Genomic DNA, 17,596 nt, shown 5'->3' with positions numbered 1-17,596 from the left:
ATGTGTCACAGTTTCTGGATGATCCCCACATAAAGTACAATTAGTATTTATGTCCCTTTTAAATTTTACCATGTAGTGACTGGCTGGATAACATTTATGTAGAATTTTAAATGAGACTTCTTTCACCTTATTTACAATCAAATTTTATGGGGGACCATCCAGACTGTCTTCCACTTGATATCTGGAACAAATCGGTTCCAATAAGATATTATATATGGGAGAGAGACGATATCTTCTTGGAATAAACTACGTATTCTCTTATTGCTATTACCAAGTTCCTGTGAAAAGCAGATTTTTCCTATTGGTGACTCAGCTGGATCAGGGAGAGTGACTGAGGTAGAGATCGAGCTGTCAGTGTTTTTATATAACATTAAAGTCCCTGAGGGTATGGCACCAAGCACCATTGAGAATTCCTGAACACTGATTGGAAAATTATATAGTGCAATAAAGTCGTCGTAGTAAGAAAATAAACTACTAACTCTTTTACGCTACGTCCACACCTGCACGGGTATTTCTGAAAACGCAGCTGTTTCGTCCACACGTAAACGGCGTTTCGAATCACCGAAAACTGAGATTTTTTAAAACTCCATTTTGCGTTTACGTGTGGCCGAGGAATACAGAGTTCATCAGGCAACGTCAAAGGTATGTGCCTTTTTTCACGTCACGCTGTGCGCCACAGTTATTGTTTACATGAGATGAATTGCAGAATAGCAGGTAGAGACAAAATACTGTTAATGTGACAATCTGCAGGTTTTACACGCTTACATATACACATGCAGCTACTGTTCCTCTATTTACACAGGCAGAGGCATCACGGGTGATTACTTTACATGTAGTGTAAAGGTGTAATAATATTCAACATTGCTATCAATACATTTTTCAATCTCTCTGCAAAATAGGTTTAAAAACATAAACAACTGTTGGATGCTGTTTGTCCGTGAATTGAAGAGCCCAGCGCTGCTCCCGACGAGGGAAAACCAATTCTGCAGGGGAGACCTACCTCGGCACTTGTGCAGGGTGAAGCCAAAGGGAAGATTTGCTTCACCATATTTTCTAGTATTTGGCTTAGAATGAAGTTGGTTGGAAACCATATTCAGCAATGCTTCATCTCCTGATTTGCGTTTGTGGAGGCGCCCCAGCAGTGTCCAAGCATTGTTTTTTTGTTGTTTTGTTTTTTCCTTTTCATACTGCGCCTCCCTTTGCAATGGCTCTGTGCCCCCCTTAGGGGCGGGCCCCACACTTTGGGAAGGTCTGGTGTAGAGTATGGTGAGGAGGCTCTGAAGAAAGTTGAGAAAATGGAGGCTGATCTTGGAGGAAACAGAGATCCTGGAGCCCCTCAGACATATTTACAGCCAACCCTGCATTAGACACACACACACACACACACAACACCCACACTTTAATGATGTCATTCTTTAGTCCTTCCTTTTTTTCTCATTCATTACTCCAACTTGTAAGTTGACCATGAATCAAGGCCCTGTATCAGTCTCATATAATCTGCTAATTATACATGAGTTGATCTGTTGAGTGGCTCCTACTGTTCCTCTCACTCTTGCTTTTTTTTAACTTGTTAAAACACTTTACTGACGCATACATACATGAAAAAGTGTGTGTAACACTCTCCTCTCCAGCTGTTTGTCTTTACTATGCAGAGGTGGGCACACCAAAGAAGTGATCGATCTGGTGAAGACGAACTCATGTCCTCTGTGTACTCAGCAAAAGCTGTTGTTCTTGCAGGTGTTTTCTCTTTTTGGGATTGGGGAAGGGGCCAGCTCTGCTCTATCAATGGGATGGCAAGGAAGGAGGAGGTCACGCTCAGTTCATCACAGGGACTGACCGGATGCAACCAAAAGTAAGACATTAAACACAATTACAGGTCAAGTTAAACATTACAGCAGCAGCAGATCCATATTTGAGATCAGACCTGCAGTGAGTAAAATGTCTGTTCCAACTGTTTGTGTATATTTGGAGAAATTTTCATTATTTTTCAGGTGATGCAGTCGCTGCGATTGCTCTGCAGCCAGCTGTGGTCGACATCTCAGTCACATGGGATTTACCAAAGGAAGTGTCTGTCACTGTCCTCTCTCCACCAATCACAACACTTTTCCAGGGTCAGAGGTCACTGATTTATGCCCAGCTCACTGGACAGGTAGGAGCAGCAGCCTCTCATGTTGTTGTTTAGGTATTTGATGACAGTAATTAACGTGACTTCTAACACTGTAATTCTGTGTCAGAGCTCAGAGGCAGCAGAGGGCTGTGTGACGCTGAAGTACAGCCTGGCAGGTCATCCCTCTGAGAACCAGCTGCACTTCAGTCTCAGACCTGCAGAGGACGCTGGGTAAAACAGTTTAAACACAAACAAACACTTCTGTTTTGAATTGTGAGTTTCCACGTGTTGAATTTAAAACAGTATTTTCAGAAACGTAACTCTACTTACTGGAAAACAGTTAATAATACCCAAACCCTAATGCTGTGTGTCTAGTTTTAAACATGTTTCACTTTTTCCTACTCATTATTTCTTGGATTAGGGATATCATAACATCTAATAGTATATCATTACTGATCACAAACATATTAGACATGACAGAGTAATCTCAGTCTGCCGTTTTGTGTGAAATCAAGGAGACATGTTTGAATTCAAGTCCAAACACTATTGTGCAATAATCTGACACTTTTACTCTAAAATACACCAAGAACAGACAGATTGACACACACAGGAACATCACCAACAACAACTAATTTGTGTCCTCAGAGCCTGCTTTTGTAAAGAATGACAGACTTGTCTGCACATTGCACACTGTCATAGTGTTTGTTTAGAGAAGAAAACAAAGTCTGTCTGACTTTTTAGAGGCAAATCCATCAGCAGCAGAAAGGAATCGAGATCCTGTCAGAACTCCTTCAGCCTGATAACTGGGGTTAAGTAAAGACAGCATGTCTGTCTGGACTAAAGGTCACCATCCTCTGTCAGTGTGTGCGATAGAAACAAAGTATAGCACGATAAATCTTGAAAATATAGTCACTGGCAATACTGCATAATTTAAAAAAAAAAAAAAAAAAAGCATTTTTAGAGTTTAGTAGGAAGAAACACAGAGGTGTTAAATGCACTGTTGTCTATGTTTACCAGATTCTCGTTAAAAATCTTTAGATTTCTATTTGGTTTCTTAACAATGTCTCCATGAAGCCCTGTAACACAAATCAATTAGTTAAAGTACAGTCATGTCTTAAAGACATCAAGGCCTGGATGACCTCGAATTTCCTGCTTCTAATTTCAGGCGAAAGCGAGTTTTTGTGCTCGACCCTAAAAATGTTATAAACACAGAGTCCAGATACTTGACTCCCTCTGCATCCTTGTCTTTCCCCTCACCCCCAACCAGCAGATAGTTGCCCTCCCTGAACCTGGTTCTGCTGGAGGTTTCTTCTCTTTTAAACAGAGTCGTTCCCTCCCAATGTTGCCAAGTGCGTGCTCATAGGGAACATCTGGTTGTTGTTTTTTTCTTCTCTAATATTATAGGGTCTTTAGCTTAATATGCAAAGTGACTTAAAGCAACTACAGTTGTGAAGTAGTGGAATATAAATAAAATTCAAATTGGCTAATTGCACATGATAAATGATCATTTATACAGTCTATCAAAGTGATTATGGGGGATTTCTGCTAAGCTGCAGCCTCTCTTCACTATAACTCCTGTTAAAACAATTTTAGGATCATGTTCTTTTACCAAAGCAAATACCACAACATTGAAGTCTAGGGAGCCAGCTTCAGTGTTAACTTAAGCACAGCTCAGTAATTTCTTAAGCTGATGGGTAGTTTTTGTTTTTACTATCCAAGTTACTAGCTGCTTGTTAAACAGTAACTTCAAACTGTCAGTAAAACCAAGTCCAGCTCAGTTAACTCATGGATCATTCCATTTGTAATAAATACGGGTCTTCTGCTCAACCATCCATCATTTTCATAAAAAATGTTAAGATACAAAGTGTGGGCACATATGATGAGTGCAGTGAAATTTTAGGTTCAAATAATAAATACTACTCAAAATAAGTCCTTTGAAAAATGCTCTGTCAACCCACTTTCAGGCATGTTATTTTTTCACGCACTGAAATCTGATGCCATCTCAAAAACCAAGAAAACTCCCTGAAGTTTTCAGACATCAAAATGAATGAGGCTCTATAATTTTGGAAAAAATGATGCTCTTACATTTTATTTTCAACCTGGACTAAGCAAAGTTGTACTACTAAAACAAAAATATCAGTAGATTTTCCTGTCCAACAAGAATATGTGCATATTTTTCATTTGCGAGACTTGAGGGACTCCATTTCAAATCATCAGAGCTGCGGTTGCAGGGTGGTTGGTGCCTGTTGTGGTGGTAACCACTGAACCATACCGCCTAAAGATTATGGCCACCCGTTTAGCGACTCGGGAGAGGAAAGAGGTGATCTACCTGCACTGTGCATAGTGAGGGTGGAGTGCTGCTGACTTCGATGAGAACACTGTCGGGTGGTGGAAGGAATGCTTCAAGGACCTCCTTAATCCCACTGGCATGTCTTCCATGGAGGAAGCAACGAGGAGGTGGAAAAGTCAAAGCCTGAAAAGATGCACTGCTGTCAATTTAAATATTAACACAAAATGATGATGTGAGATAAAACAGATTTGATTCTATAATTTGAACAAAAACACATGATATAATTAAAAACACACCATAAAACAAATAAAATGAAGTCAAACTAAACGTAGGCCTGCCTCACAGCCTGAGAATAAACATCTGCATATCAGAAGCTAAAACACTGGTGGTAATCACACTCCTAACCTCCCACTGAGCTGCACCAGCGTCTGATATTATCCAGAAACCACACGGCAGCAGAAATTATTTTCCTCATCAGTTGTTGTAAAAAACATGTCAGCACATTATTTTAGAGCATTTATGACATCACAGTTTGGGATTTCATCAGGAAGAGCATCCAGTGTAATAATCTGCCAAATCAAATATGCAGAGCTGCCCACCTTGGTGACCCCGTGTGACAAAGAAGTACACAACATATGTAATATTACTGGTTGTAGAAAGTAAAATGTGTGTTCTGTCTGTTTTATTTGATTGATTTTGATTTGGGGAATTAGACCAGCAGTGAAGTGTGGGCCACCATTCTGGCTCTGATCTGGCTTCATGGTTTCAAGATGGATGCAAAGGACGAGTGGGAGCTTCTGGCTATGAAGGCTGCCTCGTGGCTCTGTGCTCACAATGGTACTAGCAATGATTGTAACAGATAAAATAACAGCTTTAAAAAACTGTTTCATTCTACAGCTTTCCTCCCACAATCATTATTTTAATATCTGTGTTGTGTTTTTAGCACCGTGTGTGTCAGAGTGTGTGGATGCTGGAAATGTCCTGCTGGGTCTGCAGCGTGAAGAAAGAAGCTCTGGGACTCTGAGAGTTTTCTTAAAGTAGCTTCATCTTCAGAGTGAACAGAAGCAGGTCTGCTTACTCCACACTGCCTTTGATACAGAGCTGTTTTATATCATCAACCCCTTTTACATGTTTATTTGTCATGAATTATGTACCTAATATTGGTTTTACCATTGTGGAAAAAAAGTATGTCAAAATTGTCTGAATACTCCTAACACAGTAGAAGATTGGACCACTGCTGTGGCAGCTCATTCGCAAAGTGTTTTAATTCCTTTTCTCTGCCACTAGATGGCGATTATGTTCATACTTTTACTGATTTCACACAGAAACACCAAAACCAATCTAGAATCTCATCAATTCGAGAAAGACCACAACCAATACAGCCTTCGTTCGAACAAAATCACACAATTGATTGTCCCAAAAATCAGAACAGAATTGGGGAAAAAGGTTTTAAATACGCTGCCCCTGCTTCCTGGAATAATCTGCAGAAGGAACTGAAATTATCAGAATTGGTTACCTTGGGAGAGTTTAAGTCTGTCTTAAAGGAACGAGAGAACAGCTCTTTTACTCAGTGTGATTGTTTTTAATGTGTTATTGTATATTTTACACGTGTTGGTATTGGATATTGTATTTGTTTTAAATGTTAGGTGGTATGTGACTTTTGTTGCCATGATGCCAGGTCTCTCTTGGAAATGAGATTTTTAATCTCAATGAGATTTTTTTTACCTGGATAAATAAAGGATTAATAAAAAAAGAGTGTCCGTCTTTCTCTCCATCTTCAAGCTGGCCAAACGTCATGACTTTATATCAGTAAATGGTTTTTAACTAATTAAGAAAATGTTATGTGGAGTTTCCCTTATTTTTTCCAAAAGTTAGATCATAAAGAGGTTTATAATTACTTAACACTCACTAACTCTCGCTGACATAAAATCTTATATCACTTTAAAGGTTTGTTTAAAAAAAAGAGAGGCAAAAATGATGTTTTCCTCATTATACTGATATTTGTCATTATACCATCCATAGATCCTAAAAGTCAAGAGCATATTTACAAAAACAAACATATTCCTTTTCTGTCACTTTTTATGGTTTTAAACTAAAATAGCTGTAAAATAGTTTTGGTTGTCCAGTGATGTTCTTCTGTCTCCTCTCCTCGTCCAATCCATAAAGTAGAGTCCAACTGCTCCCTGGACCCTCTGCAGTACCTCAACACTGATCAAACCCAGGCCACGGTAGGTAGAGTGCTGATGTGTCTGCTGTGTGTGGTTGTTACTTATTACTGAGAACTAAATATGAATGTGTTTGTGGTGTGCAGGTCAAGCTGGCTGCAGGACACAAGTTTGACAGAGATGTTGAACTGCTGATTTATTACAAAGACGCCCACCAGCCCACTGCTGTGGTGGAGGCAGGACAGGCCTCTGCTGAGCCGGGTTGAGTGAAAAATAAGTGAAGTCATTAGTTTGCAAATAAAAATTCAACCTGGAATTTAATTGTATTGGAATATATTAGAAACTGTAAACTTGACATTTTTCTGTCCGTTTCATGTCTCTGATGTGTTCAATGGCTTCATGTGGAGAGTTTGTGTTGGTAGTGAATCAATCTGAAAATATGAGTAATACTCGCACCAGCAGTGCCAGAGTATTCATAAAGTGGTGTTAGAGTTACAAAATCTTTCCTCAAATCTTTCCTCAAATCGTTCCTCTCACACAGTGGCCTCACCATCTTTTCCCTCTTCCCTTCAGGACAGTCCTCTGCTCCTGTTGAAGAGTTTACCAATGGGCTGCTATTCAAACATTTTACAGTTTGGGGTCTCGTTGTGAACACATCTTCCCATCAGTTGTATTCATGTGATCTCAGTGACTTAAAGTGATATCACTGTAAAACACCATGTTGCCTTTGGATGATTCTGCAAAACTCCAGGTTATGTTTGATTTACTTGCTAAAACAGATTACTGAAAGCATACTTGTATACCTGCCAAAGAGTTGAGCTTTTGCTTGTGTAGATGAAAAAACTCTCCTCTCTTGCTGTTTGTCTTTACTGATGGAGAGGTGGGGAGCACCAAAGAAGTGATTGAGAATTCAGGTTCTCACAGGTAAAACAACAAAAAGATGATGACATGTGCTGCGTACCAAACCTGTGTGTCTTAAAAACAGCTGTTGTATTGCAGGTGTTTCTCTTTTGGGATTGGGGAAGGGGCCAGCTCTGCTCTCATCAATGGGATGGCCAAGGAAGGAGGAGGTCACGCTCAGTTCATCACAGGGACTGACAGGATGCAACCAAAAGTAAGACAATGAGTCATAACAATTATCATGAAAAGGCAAGATGATATTATTATTTGAACAGAAGACATAAATTCCAAAAACATTAATGTATATTTTTTCAGGTTTTCAGGTTTTTCATTATTTTTCAGGTGATGCAGTCGCTGTGGTCGACATCTCAGTCATATTGGATTTACCAAAGGAAGTGTCTGTCACTGTCCTCTCTCCACTAATCACAACACTTTTCAAGGGTCAGAGGTCACTGATTTATGCCCAGCTCACTAGGACAGGTAGGAGCAGCCTCTCATGTTGTTGGCAAACTAGATCAATCTGCTGGGACATCTGATTTTAGGACAATCACTTGCTTTTCCAAAGGACACTGACAACCAGACATTAGATGCCACAGCCCTGGCCCACGGTATCCCCCCCTCCCTCCCCCATGCATGCGGTGGGCCTTCTGTAGAAAGAGAGCAGCTTAATGAAGGTGACAAGGTGAAAATAGGGTGATTGATGTGCCGGTGCTGTGAGGGCATGTATAACACCACCTACCCAAGTGTTGAATATAAGGAGGCTTTGAAGAATCTACAATAATTGTGTGTTGTTTGTACATGAATCACAATGTGTTACTTCAGAGGTGTGATGTTTTCAGGGGTTTTTTTTCTGCGCTGCAGAAAATTGTAAAACTACTGTGAACTTGGTGGATCTGTCCAGATCTTTGACTGGAAACTATTTCTATGAATGAGTGGTTCAAAAATGTGTAAGTGAAAAGCTGCCATATTTCAGGTCCCAAAGTCAAACGAACACTGAGGGATCACTGAGAGCTAAAAACGGTCTAACTTCTTTCATCTTTAATAAAATGATCAGCGTTGCTGCTTTACCGGGTTTAACAATTAAGTTTAACATCCAGGCATCCATGAAAACAGAGTTTATTCAATTTAACTGAGTTAGAGGTTAGCAGAGTTAGCTCGCTAGTTTCCACCTAAACATGATCATCATAAGCAGTGTTACCCAATTCATACACTGGTTTATCATCTAGACTTTTTGTCTCATGCAGCACCATGATCAGGTCCAGTTTTTATTTCATCTTTGATTTTTTCAGCTGCTGTGCCTGAGCAGCCTCCCAGAGACCCTTGGTTGCAGTTAGTCTTCCTCCAGAAGCCATCTGGCTGCTTGATCCAGCTCTGGCTGCTGCACCGGGAAAGAGCAGTGAGGAGGTGGATTGATAAATGAAATTCATAACAAAAATTCATAATGGACTTTTCCATTTAGGAATAATAAAATCAGCTTTCTTTTTAATTGCTATTAACTGACAGTCAGATAACCAGCTTTTAAAAAACATATTCATAAACACTTTGCAATCAACAAAATTTACACAGAGGTTATAGATGAAATAAAAAGTTTACACGTGTTTTTTTCTAGGTGTGTTTTATAACTCTGTTATTGTACATATTCTGTGTTATACATCATAATCATTCCAGTCTCTCTTCTCTCTCTTTTTTTTTTTTACTGTTTTAATCTTTATAAAACTCTTATTTATTTATTTATTTATTTTGTGATTTCTGCTGCCCTATTGGTCTGGTCTCTCTTGAAAATCTGAAAATGTGATATTCATAATAAAAGGATTTAAAAGTTTACTGCCAAAAAATTATTAAACTTCATAACAGAAATGTGCTAACTGGCTTGAAATAGATTGAAACTGTTATGAGATTGCTTCAGGGAGCAGACATGACACCGTCTTTTAGGTTTCGCCATCACTTTGTATTATGCGCACAACACCACCCTCCTCTGGCTTCCACATGAACTGCACCTTAAACATCAACTGTTTACAAATGTCATGACACAAACAAACGTTTCAATACCGTAAATCACTTTTTGGACTGCGATCACTTTTTGGCACAACATCGGCTCTGATAACATTTAAAGCGCATTGAAAAACTATTCTTTAATGCTAAAAATCCATTATCAATTGTAATTATTTATTTATTAATTTAAATTTCAGATATCGATCTTCATTTTGTAAACTGGTGAATTAATGATTTTTTTTAAAGAATTAAAACGACAAAGTTTGGCAACATATTTTTATAAAGGATGAATAAAACAGTAAAATAAAGTGAGAAACATATATAATTTTTAAAAAGCTATGATAATTAGACGAACTTTATTTTAAATAAATAAAATTGATTTTCGGTGGCACTGGGAGTCATGGTGATGATGACGTGTTTGAGTGCAGGTATAAAAGCAGGAGGCAAACTTGGAATTCGGGTTTCACGTTTGAGCGCAAACAGGAGCTTTTTCCCACTAGTGCTGTGAAAACTCGGATTTTTCAAACTACAGCCAACGTTTGAAAATCTTCAAGAAGGATTTGCAAAATGACTTCTACAAACTTCAGTCGCGAGATGCACCTGCTCTCCCTTTTCATTGAGGAGGTGATAGATCAACGCTATGGTGAGTACAGCAGGCTAATATGTCAGAGTGCTAGCAAACAAATACAACTTAGATTTTTGTCTTTTATTGTTTGGAAGTAGGACTTCATGAGCGTTAACATTTAGGATGAGATGTTTCATACTTGAGTAACATCAATTTTAACATGTGCCAGTACACTATAAAGATGGCGCCATGTTTTTTTTTTAAATCGCTGGAAAAAAAAACAATTGAATGCACGCGCCCTGGAAACGACGTAAGGCATTGGAGGACGCTGACGTCAGCGCGCGGCCGTTTTTGCATGTAGAGGGTTTGAGTTGACATGTTTGGGCTGCTGGCGCTGAGTTTATACGTGAAAGTTTCATAGATTGTGAATTTTATAAAGCTGGAGAATGGAGTTTTAAAAGTTCACAGAGTCGCTGGATGAGTTTGAGATATGAAACAGTGTGTGCCTGCAATAAGGAGGTGGGAGGTTTCTCACCTAAATGTAGCTGCTTTATTCTCAAAATATCGATGCTCAACCATATGAAGATATTTACTCCTTAATGTGAAGTCGTATTAAAACCTCAGTGAAAGTCCATGCAGCCTTACACCGCATGAAACTTTACCAAAAAAGGTGAAGGCTTTTCATAAACAATGAGTTCTGCTGGGAGCTTCTTACTGTTTGTGTGTGGAAGAGCTTATGATGATGTAAAGCCATGTCTGGACAATTTAAATTCAGGCTTTAGTTTGTGTGATCACATGATTAACGTACCGCATGCTTTGCTTTCTCGTAGCTGAGCTGGTGAGTCCAATCACTGCTCCTCAGATGGTCGTCATTACTTGAGGAAACCGTGAACTGAGCAGCAGCCAACTGGACTCCATGTCCCACCTGGTCCTCACTCTTTACCATAAACCTGGTGACTGGGTCCAAGGACTTTCCTTACATTACCTTTTAAAGGATTGTTCCACCGGGACCAGGTAACAGACACCATTTGTCCATTTGAGGAAGAGCCAGAGAGAGAAAACCACTTCCTTCTCCTCCTACGGACTCACCAGCTGGCATGATGCTGCCGCCTGCGGGCTCCAGCTCTCATCCACGCTTCCTGACTCCAGTTCTTCCAGAGAAAGCGGATCTTGCTGTGCTGAAGGCAGATCGGAGGAACTGTGTCGGCACCTTGACTGTCGACGGCCTCCTCGTCACCAGAGTCATCTCCACTGTTTACCGAACAGAGGACACTGAGATGACGAACCGCTGGAGAATAACAGACTACAGCGCGGACGGCAGAGTTCTCACTTCGGTGCTCTGCCGTTTTCTAAATATGTCGGCAAAGCGTGCTAAGAGGAAGGCTCCGGAGGAAGAGAGCAGCATCCGGAGCCCGACTCCAGCAAGGAAGCGCTTGAGATTATAATATACAGTGAAGCATGTCGAACGTCAGCAAGCCTGAACAAAGTGGTAAGTAGTAAATAGTGCTTAAGGTTGTTTCTAAAATAATGTCCTAAAATATTTGAAATCGTCGAGGTTTAACTTTTATTCTTTCTTTTCTGCCTCTTGTTTCTAAAAGTCAGGAAAATGAGTCACGCTGCGAAGAAACACACACACAGAAGATTTTCCCTCAGTAAAATGGTAAATATATTCATCTTGTTATGACGTTTGCTCACAATAACCAGGAGTGTTCCTGTGTTTCTGAAGTGATTCAATCTCATTGGTGTTATTTGATCCAAAGACAACTGAGGGTCTTCAGAGCAGCGTGAACGGCCGTCACCTGAGAGCAAGACAGTCCTGGCGCCTTGTGGTTCCCTCCAGGTACTCCAGCTTCATCCCACAGTCCAGAGAGATGCAGTTAGGTTGAATGTGAGTGTGAATAGTTGTCTGTTTCTCTGTGTTAGACTGACCTGTCCAGGTTGTACTCCTGCCTCTTGGCCCCATAACAGCTGGGATGGCTCCAATCTTGAATTGGATAAGCTGAAGAAATGGATGGAAGGATGATCCAAAGAGAAACATCAAAGGCCCTCTCACAAAAAAAAGATAAGAACTCATTTTACACATTGTTGAAACATCCTGAAAGTTATTTGTTCTGTTTAGAACTTGTTGAACTGTCATTAGAGTTTGTTTCGACTTGTTGTTCATTTCTTATTCGGTTCAGCTGTGTTTCTATGTGTCCTTAGTTCCCATAATCAGCCTCCTGTGTGTAAATATTGTGTCAGTCTCCCTTTGTCCCTTGTCAGAGTGTTTATCTCCGTCCCCTCGTGTTTCCTTGCCTCAGTAGTTCTGTTTCCTATAGTTTTCCCCCAGTATAGGTTTTGGTTTGACTTTTTCAGTTCCCTTTGTCAGTCTTTGTATTTAGTATTTCCTCATCAGTCTCATCACTTTCCTCTGCAGAGAGAAAACAATAAAAGACCTGAAGAGGTCTTTTTATTGTTTTCAACCAAATAACACCAAATGAGAGTGAATCACTTCAGAACAACGGGAACGCTCCTGGTTATTGTGAGCAAACGTCATAACAAGATGAATATATTTACCATTTTACTGAGGGAACATCTTCTGTGTGGAGTTTCTTCTCATCTTGGCTCTTTTTTCCTGACATTTAGAAACAAGAGGCAGAAAAGAAAGAATAAAAGTTAAAACCTCAACGATTTTTTTAATGTTTGGGATATTTTAGAAACAACCGTAAACACTATTTACTACTTACCACTTTGTTCATTCTTGCTGACGTTCACTCTCCTCATCTTCTCTCTAAAGGAAGATGCAAACGCTCTCATTGTGAAAGATAAGTATACATCCATCTAACCTGCGACTCTGTCACAACTCTGATCAGCAATTCTTTCAGGTTTGTCTGTTTTGATGATGTTATTAATTGTTATTATCCTTTATCCAGGTAACTTTCAGAGAGGAGCGGAGGGGAGGAGCGAAGCCAGCGTGCTCTGTAAACTCTCATTAAAAAAAAGATAAGTAGATATTGATTTTATATTATTATGACAGCTCCTCAGTGAACACTTCCTCTAGTTGCTGAAATCATTTACTAATTTTTTTCTTCCCATTTGTCTTTTGTTTTCAGAGAAAACAGAGAGGAGACAAGGTGACATTAAGACCTAAGACAGGACGGATTGAACCCTTTCTCGTAAAAAGATAAGTATTCACTCTGCTTTTAATCAGAATATTGATAAATATCTAAAATTCTGCTCACCTGGTTGATAAAGTTACTAAAAACGATTCCCTCTTTACTGTCATTTTTAGAGAAGATGAGGAGAGTGAACGTCAGCAAGAATGAACAAAGTGGTAAGTAGTAAATAGTGTTTACGGTTGTTTCTAAAATATCCCAAACATTAAAAAATCGTTGAGGTTTTAACTTTTATTCTTTCTTTTCTGCCTCTTGTTTCTAAATGTCAGGAAAAAGATCCAAGATGAGAAGAAACTCCACACAGAAGATGTTCCCTCAGTAAAATGGTAAATATATTCATCTTGTTATGACGTTTGCTCACAATAACCAGGAGTGTTCCTGTTGTTCTGAAGTGATTCACTCTCATTTGGTGTTATTTGGTGTTTGTCTTTGAAGGAGAGGAGCAGCAACGACACTGGGAGACAAACAACAGGATGATCCAAAGACAACTGAGGGTCTTCAGAGCAGCGTGAAACGGCCGTCACCTGAGAGCAAGACAGTCCTGGCGCCTTTGTGGTTCCCTCCAGGTACTCCAGCTTCATCCCACAGTCCAGAGAGATGCAGTTAGGTTGAATGTGAGTGTGAATAGTTGTCTGTTTCTCTGTGTTAGACTGACCTGTCCAGGTTGTACTCCTGCCTCTGGCCCCATAACAGCTGGGATGGCTCCAATCTTGAATTGGATAAGCTGAAGAAATGGATGGAAGGATGATCCAAAGAGAAACATCAAAGGCCCTCTCACCAGCTTTCATTTATTAAATTTGTCTTTACTGAACGATTTCTGGTGTGTATTTGCAATTGATACTCAGACAACAGCTCCTCTTTCTGTTTGTGCTGGAAGATTCAGGCAAACACATATTACATATATAGATTGTTATGATATGACTCAGTTTCACATTTAGTGCTATATGAGAATGATAAGGTCCAGTTTAATAGTATTGCTAGTGTCTAATGAAATGAACACGTGATTTTCTTTTTCTTTTTTTTTTTGCCTGTCCCGTTGGCTCTTTTGCCATCAGAATTATTGTCTAAAGGCAAAGAAAGATGCCCAACGGATTTACTTTACCAAATTGACCATCCCAGCCTTGCCGTAATGGTCCATTTGATTCATTCTTTTATTGTTATTTTATTTTCACTTGCTGAATACGGGACAGACTTGACTGGGGGAAAGAAGGGGAGAAAGAAAGAGAAACAGCTGAGAAGAGGGACGGGGGAGAAGGGCAAAAAACAAACCCAACAGAATGGGCAGAAAAAGAAAAAGAAAAGAAAAAAGAAAATGCTTTCTATCAATCACCTGGATCACCTGTTGAGAAAGAAAAAAGAAAACAAGCAGAAGAGAAACAAGAGTAATAGAATAAACAACATCACAATGATATATGGGAATATGACAGTAAATACTAAATATTAAACATTATTGTGCAGCACGTAAGATCAACAGAACACAGTGTGCTTTGAGGTAGGAGCCAAAAAGGGTGTAGTTTGTGGGTGTGATCACCCGTGTGTACACCTGTGAGCATGGACGCGCTTGTTTTTTTAAAAGGTTCCTTCATGTAATGATCTGCTAGAGGGTGTGGGGGGGCCACAGCCCCGTCCTCCAGGGCATGAAGCAGGTATGGAAGAGATCAAACCTCCAGACATCCAGAGGCCCCCAGAACACAAGAGACCAAGGAAGACCAACAGAGGGGCAGCCGCTGTCCCAGAAAGAGCTGAGGAGAGTCCCAGATGAGGGCTCACTCAGCAGCCGCGGAGCAGAAGCCAGGTGGAGTTGCAGTGACGTGCCCGTGAGCTCCGCCGGCAGCCAGCTGTGCCTGAGTGACCGAGAGGCCGAGAGGGGCACCCCACCTCCGAAGTGGCCCGAGCGAGCCCCAGGCTCCAGGCCCCGATAAGCGGCCGCCAAGGAGTGAGCCGTGTGTACCTGGACGCCCATCCCCAGACACAAAGAACCACCAACGCACCGATATCTGAGGGAGTCCGCCACTGGCAGGGGAAGTGGTGGTGGGGGAGATAGGCCTCCAAACCTTGGAGGGCCTGAGATGTCCCCAGAGAGGTGGCGTCTGACACCCAACCTGACATATAGACACAGACATACAGGCACACACAGATACAAACATCCATTCCCACCCTCATGCTCTCATATGCACTTACTCCACACTCAACCAACGTGGAGACAGACATAAAGAGACGCTGTACACACGATCACACTCCCCAAGCGTACTCTACGAACCGGGTCTAGGTACCCTTGCCCTGGAGGGGGGAACTGCACCCAGACCCAGGTGGTGTTACCCTTTTCCCTCCAGCAGGCCGCAGAGTTAGAGAAGACTCCAAACCTCCCTCCACCCGCTCATTGTAGTGTTGATGCATGTGTGTTCTAAGGTGCATTTAAAACCCAGGAGGGCATGGAGCTACCTGCCAGAGAGCAGCAGGTAAGCGCATAGTCCCTCCTGCTAGCCCTCAATGTCTACGCTTACGGCCACACCACCCTGAACACGCCCGATCTTGTCTGATCTCGGAAAACGTGATTTTCAGATCCAGCAAAGTGAATATTTTTCACTGTGGATAAATTGCATGGAAACGTTTAATGAGTCATCAGCTATTTCACTACAAAGATGATGTGATTAATGTGTTTGATGTGGAGCTCTTATGTAATGATTACATTTTTAAGATGTAATTTTCAAGTGAAAAACATAATATTTATCTGTTGCATAGTTTACAGTGCGGTGTTTTATGCACTGAGTTATCATGTAGAGTTCTGTTTGTCATCTAGCACCATAATCAGGTTTTGTTTTTATTGCATCTTAGATTTTCCAGCTGCTGTGCCTGAGCAGCCACCCAGAGACCCTTTGCTGCAGTTAGTCTCCCTGCAGGAGGCGTCTGGCTGCTGGCTGCTTGATCCAGCTCTGGCTGCTGCACTGGGACAGACCAACGAGGAGGTGGAAAAGTCAAAGCCTGAAAAGGTGCACTGCTGTCAATTTAAATATTAACACAAAATGATGATGTGAGATAAAACAGATTTGATTCTATAATTTGAACAAAACACATGATATAATTAAAAACACACCATAAAACAAATAAAATGAAGTCAAACTAAACGTAGGCCTGCCTCACAGCCTGAGAATAAACATCTGCATATCAGAAGCTAAAACACTGGTGGTAATCACACTCCTAACCTCCCACTGAGCTGCACCAGCGTCTGATATTATCCAGAAACCACACGGCAGCAGAAATTATTTTCCTCATCAGTTGTTGTAAAAACATGTCAGCACATTATTTTAGAGCATTTATGATATCACAGTTTGGGATTTCATCAGGAAGAGCATCCAGTGTAATAATCTGCCAAATCAAATATGCAGAGCTGCCCACCTTGGTGACCCCGTGTGACAAAGAAGTACACAAACATATGTAATATTACTGGTTGTAGAAAGTAAAATGTGTGTTCTGTCTGTTTTATTTGATTGATTTTGATTTGGGGAATTAGACCAGCAGTGAAGTGTGGGCCACCATTCTGGCTCTGATCTGGCTTCATGGTTTCAAGATGGATGCAAAGGACGAGTGGGAGCTTCTGGCTATGAAGGCTGCCTCGTGGCTCTGTGCTCACAATGGTACTAGCAATGATTGTAACAGATAAAATAACAGCTTTAAAAAACTGTTTCATTCTACAGCTTTCCTCCCACAATCATTATTTTAATATCTGTGTTGTGTTTTTAGCACCGTGTGTGTCAGAGTGTGTGGATGCTGGAAATGTCCTGCTGGGTTGCAGCGTGAAGAAAGAAGCTCTGGGACTCTGAGAGTTTTTTAAAGTAGCTTCATCTTCAGAGTGAACAGAAGCAGGTCTGCTTACTCCACACTGCCTTTGATACAGAGCTGTTTTATATCATCAACCCCTTTTTATCCATAAAACACTTTCATTCTGCTAATTGACACTGATTGATCCTTGACAGGGCTCTAGACTAACTTTTTGCCATGGGCGTACCGGTACGCCTAACTTTAAAAAGTTAGGCGTACCGGCAGAAAAGTTAGGCGCACACAAATTTTATAATTTATATAATATAATGTGTTTTTCTGGATACACTGTGCTTTTTCAGCATTCAAAGATTGATGACACCGTGTCAGAGCACTGGCTATGAATTTCAGAAGGATCAGGCCTTAACTTAACAGAAAAGTTATCAATAGTTATTTTCTTATTACAGCTACATCCACTTCTGTCGTGCCTAGCTGCTCACTAGGGCTGGGTATCATCACTGATTTCTATAATCCCTTCGATTCCAGTTCTCAAAGTCCCGATTCGATTCAACTTAGCCTCAGACAGTCAGAAATATTATAATTCTGATCATTTATCAGTACTGACTTCATCAGAATTGTGAACATCACAGCAGATGCCTTTGTGTG

The 17,596-nt window shown here is 40.7% G+C and overlaps 1 protein-coding gene and 2 long non-coding RNA genes across 3 annotated transcripts; all 3 read left to right on the top strand.

Annotated features, from left to right (window-relative positions):
• Positions 1-6,535: 6,535 nt before the first annotated feature.
• On the top strand, positions 6,536-7,934 carry LOC120743504. The gene is made up of 5 exons (XR_005698219.1): positions 6,536-6,625; positions 6,709-6,823; positions 7,136-7,313; positions 7,562-7,676; positions 7,805-7,934. It is a non-coding gene; the product is annotated as an uncharacterized LOC120743504 (long non-coding RNA).
• Positions 7,935-13,470: 5,536 nt separating this feature from the next.
• Positions 13,471-13,952, top strand: LOC120743503. Its single transcript, XR_005698218.1, has 3 exons — positions 13,471-13,500; positions 13,610-13,740; positions 13,824-13,952. It is a non-coding gene; the product is annotated as an uncharacterized LOC120743503 (long non-coding RNA).
• A 1,882-nt stretch (positions 13,953-15,834) lies between these two features.
• On the top strand, positions 15,835-17,172 carry LOC120743502 (von Willebrand factor A domain-containing protein 5A-like). Its single transcript, XM_040047132.1, has 3 exons — positions 15,835-16,164; positions 16,686-16,809; positions 16,916-17,172. The coding sequence occupies exons 1-3, from the start codon at positions 15,838-15,840 to the stop codon at positions 16,993-16,995; spliced, it is 531 nt and encodes a 176-aa protein (XP_039903066.1). The 5' UTR covers positions 15,835-15,837; the 3' UTR covers positions 16,996-17,172.
• Positions 17,173-17,596: the final 424 nt, after the last annotated feature.

Source organism: Simochromis diagramma, unplaced genomic scaffold (assembly GCF_900408965.1).
Source record: "Simochromis diagramma unplaced genomic scaffold, fSimDia1.1 OVJJ01000183.1, whole genome shotgun sequence".
NCBI lineage: Eukaryota > Metazoa > Chordata > Actinopteri > Cichliformes > Cichlidae > Simochromis > Simochromis diagramma.
This window is presented reverse-complemented; position numbering and strand designations above follow the sequence as displayed.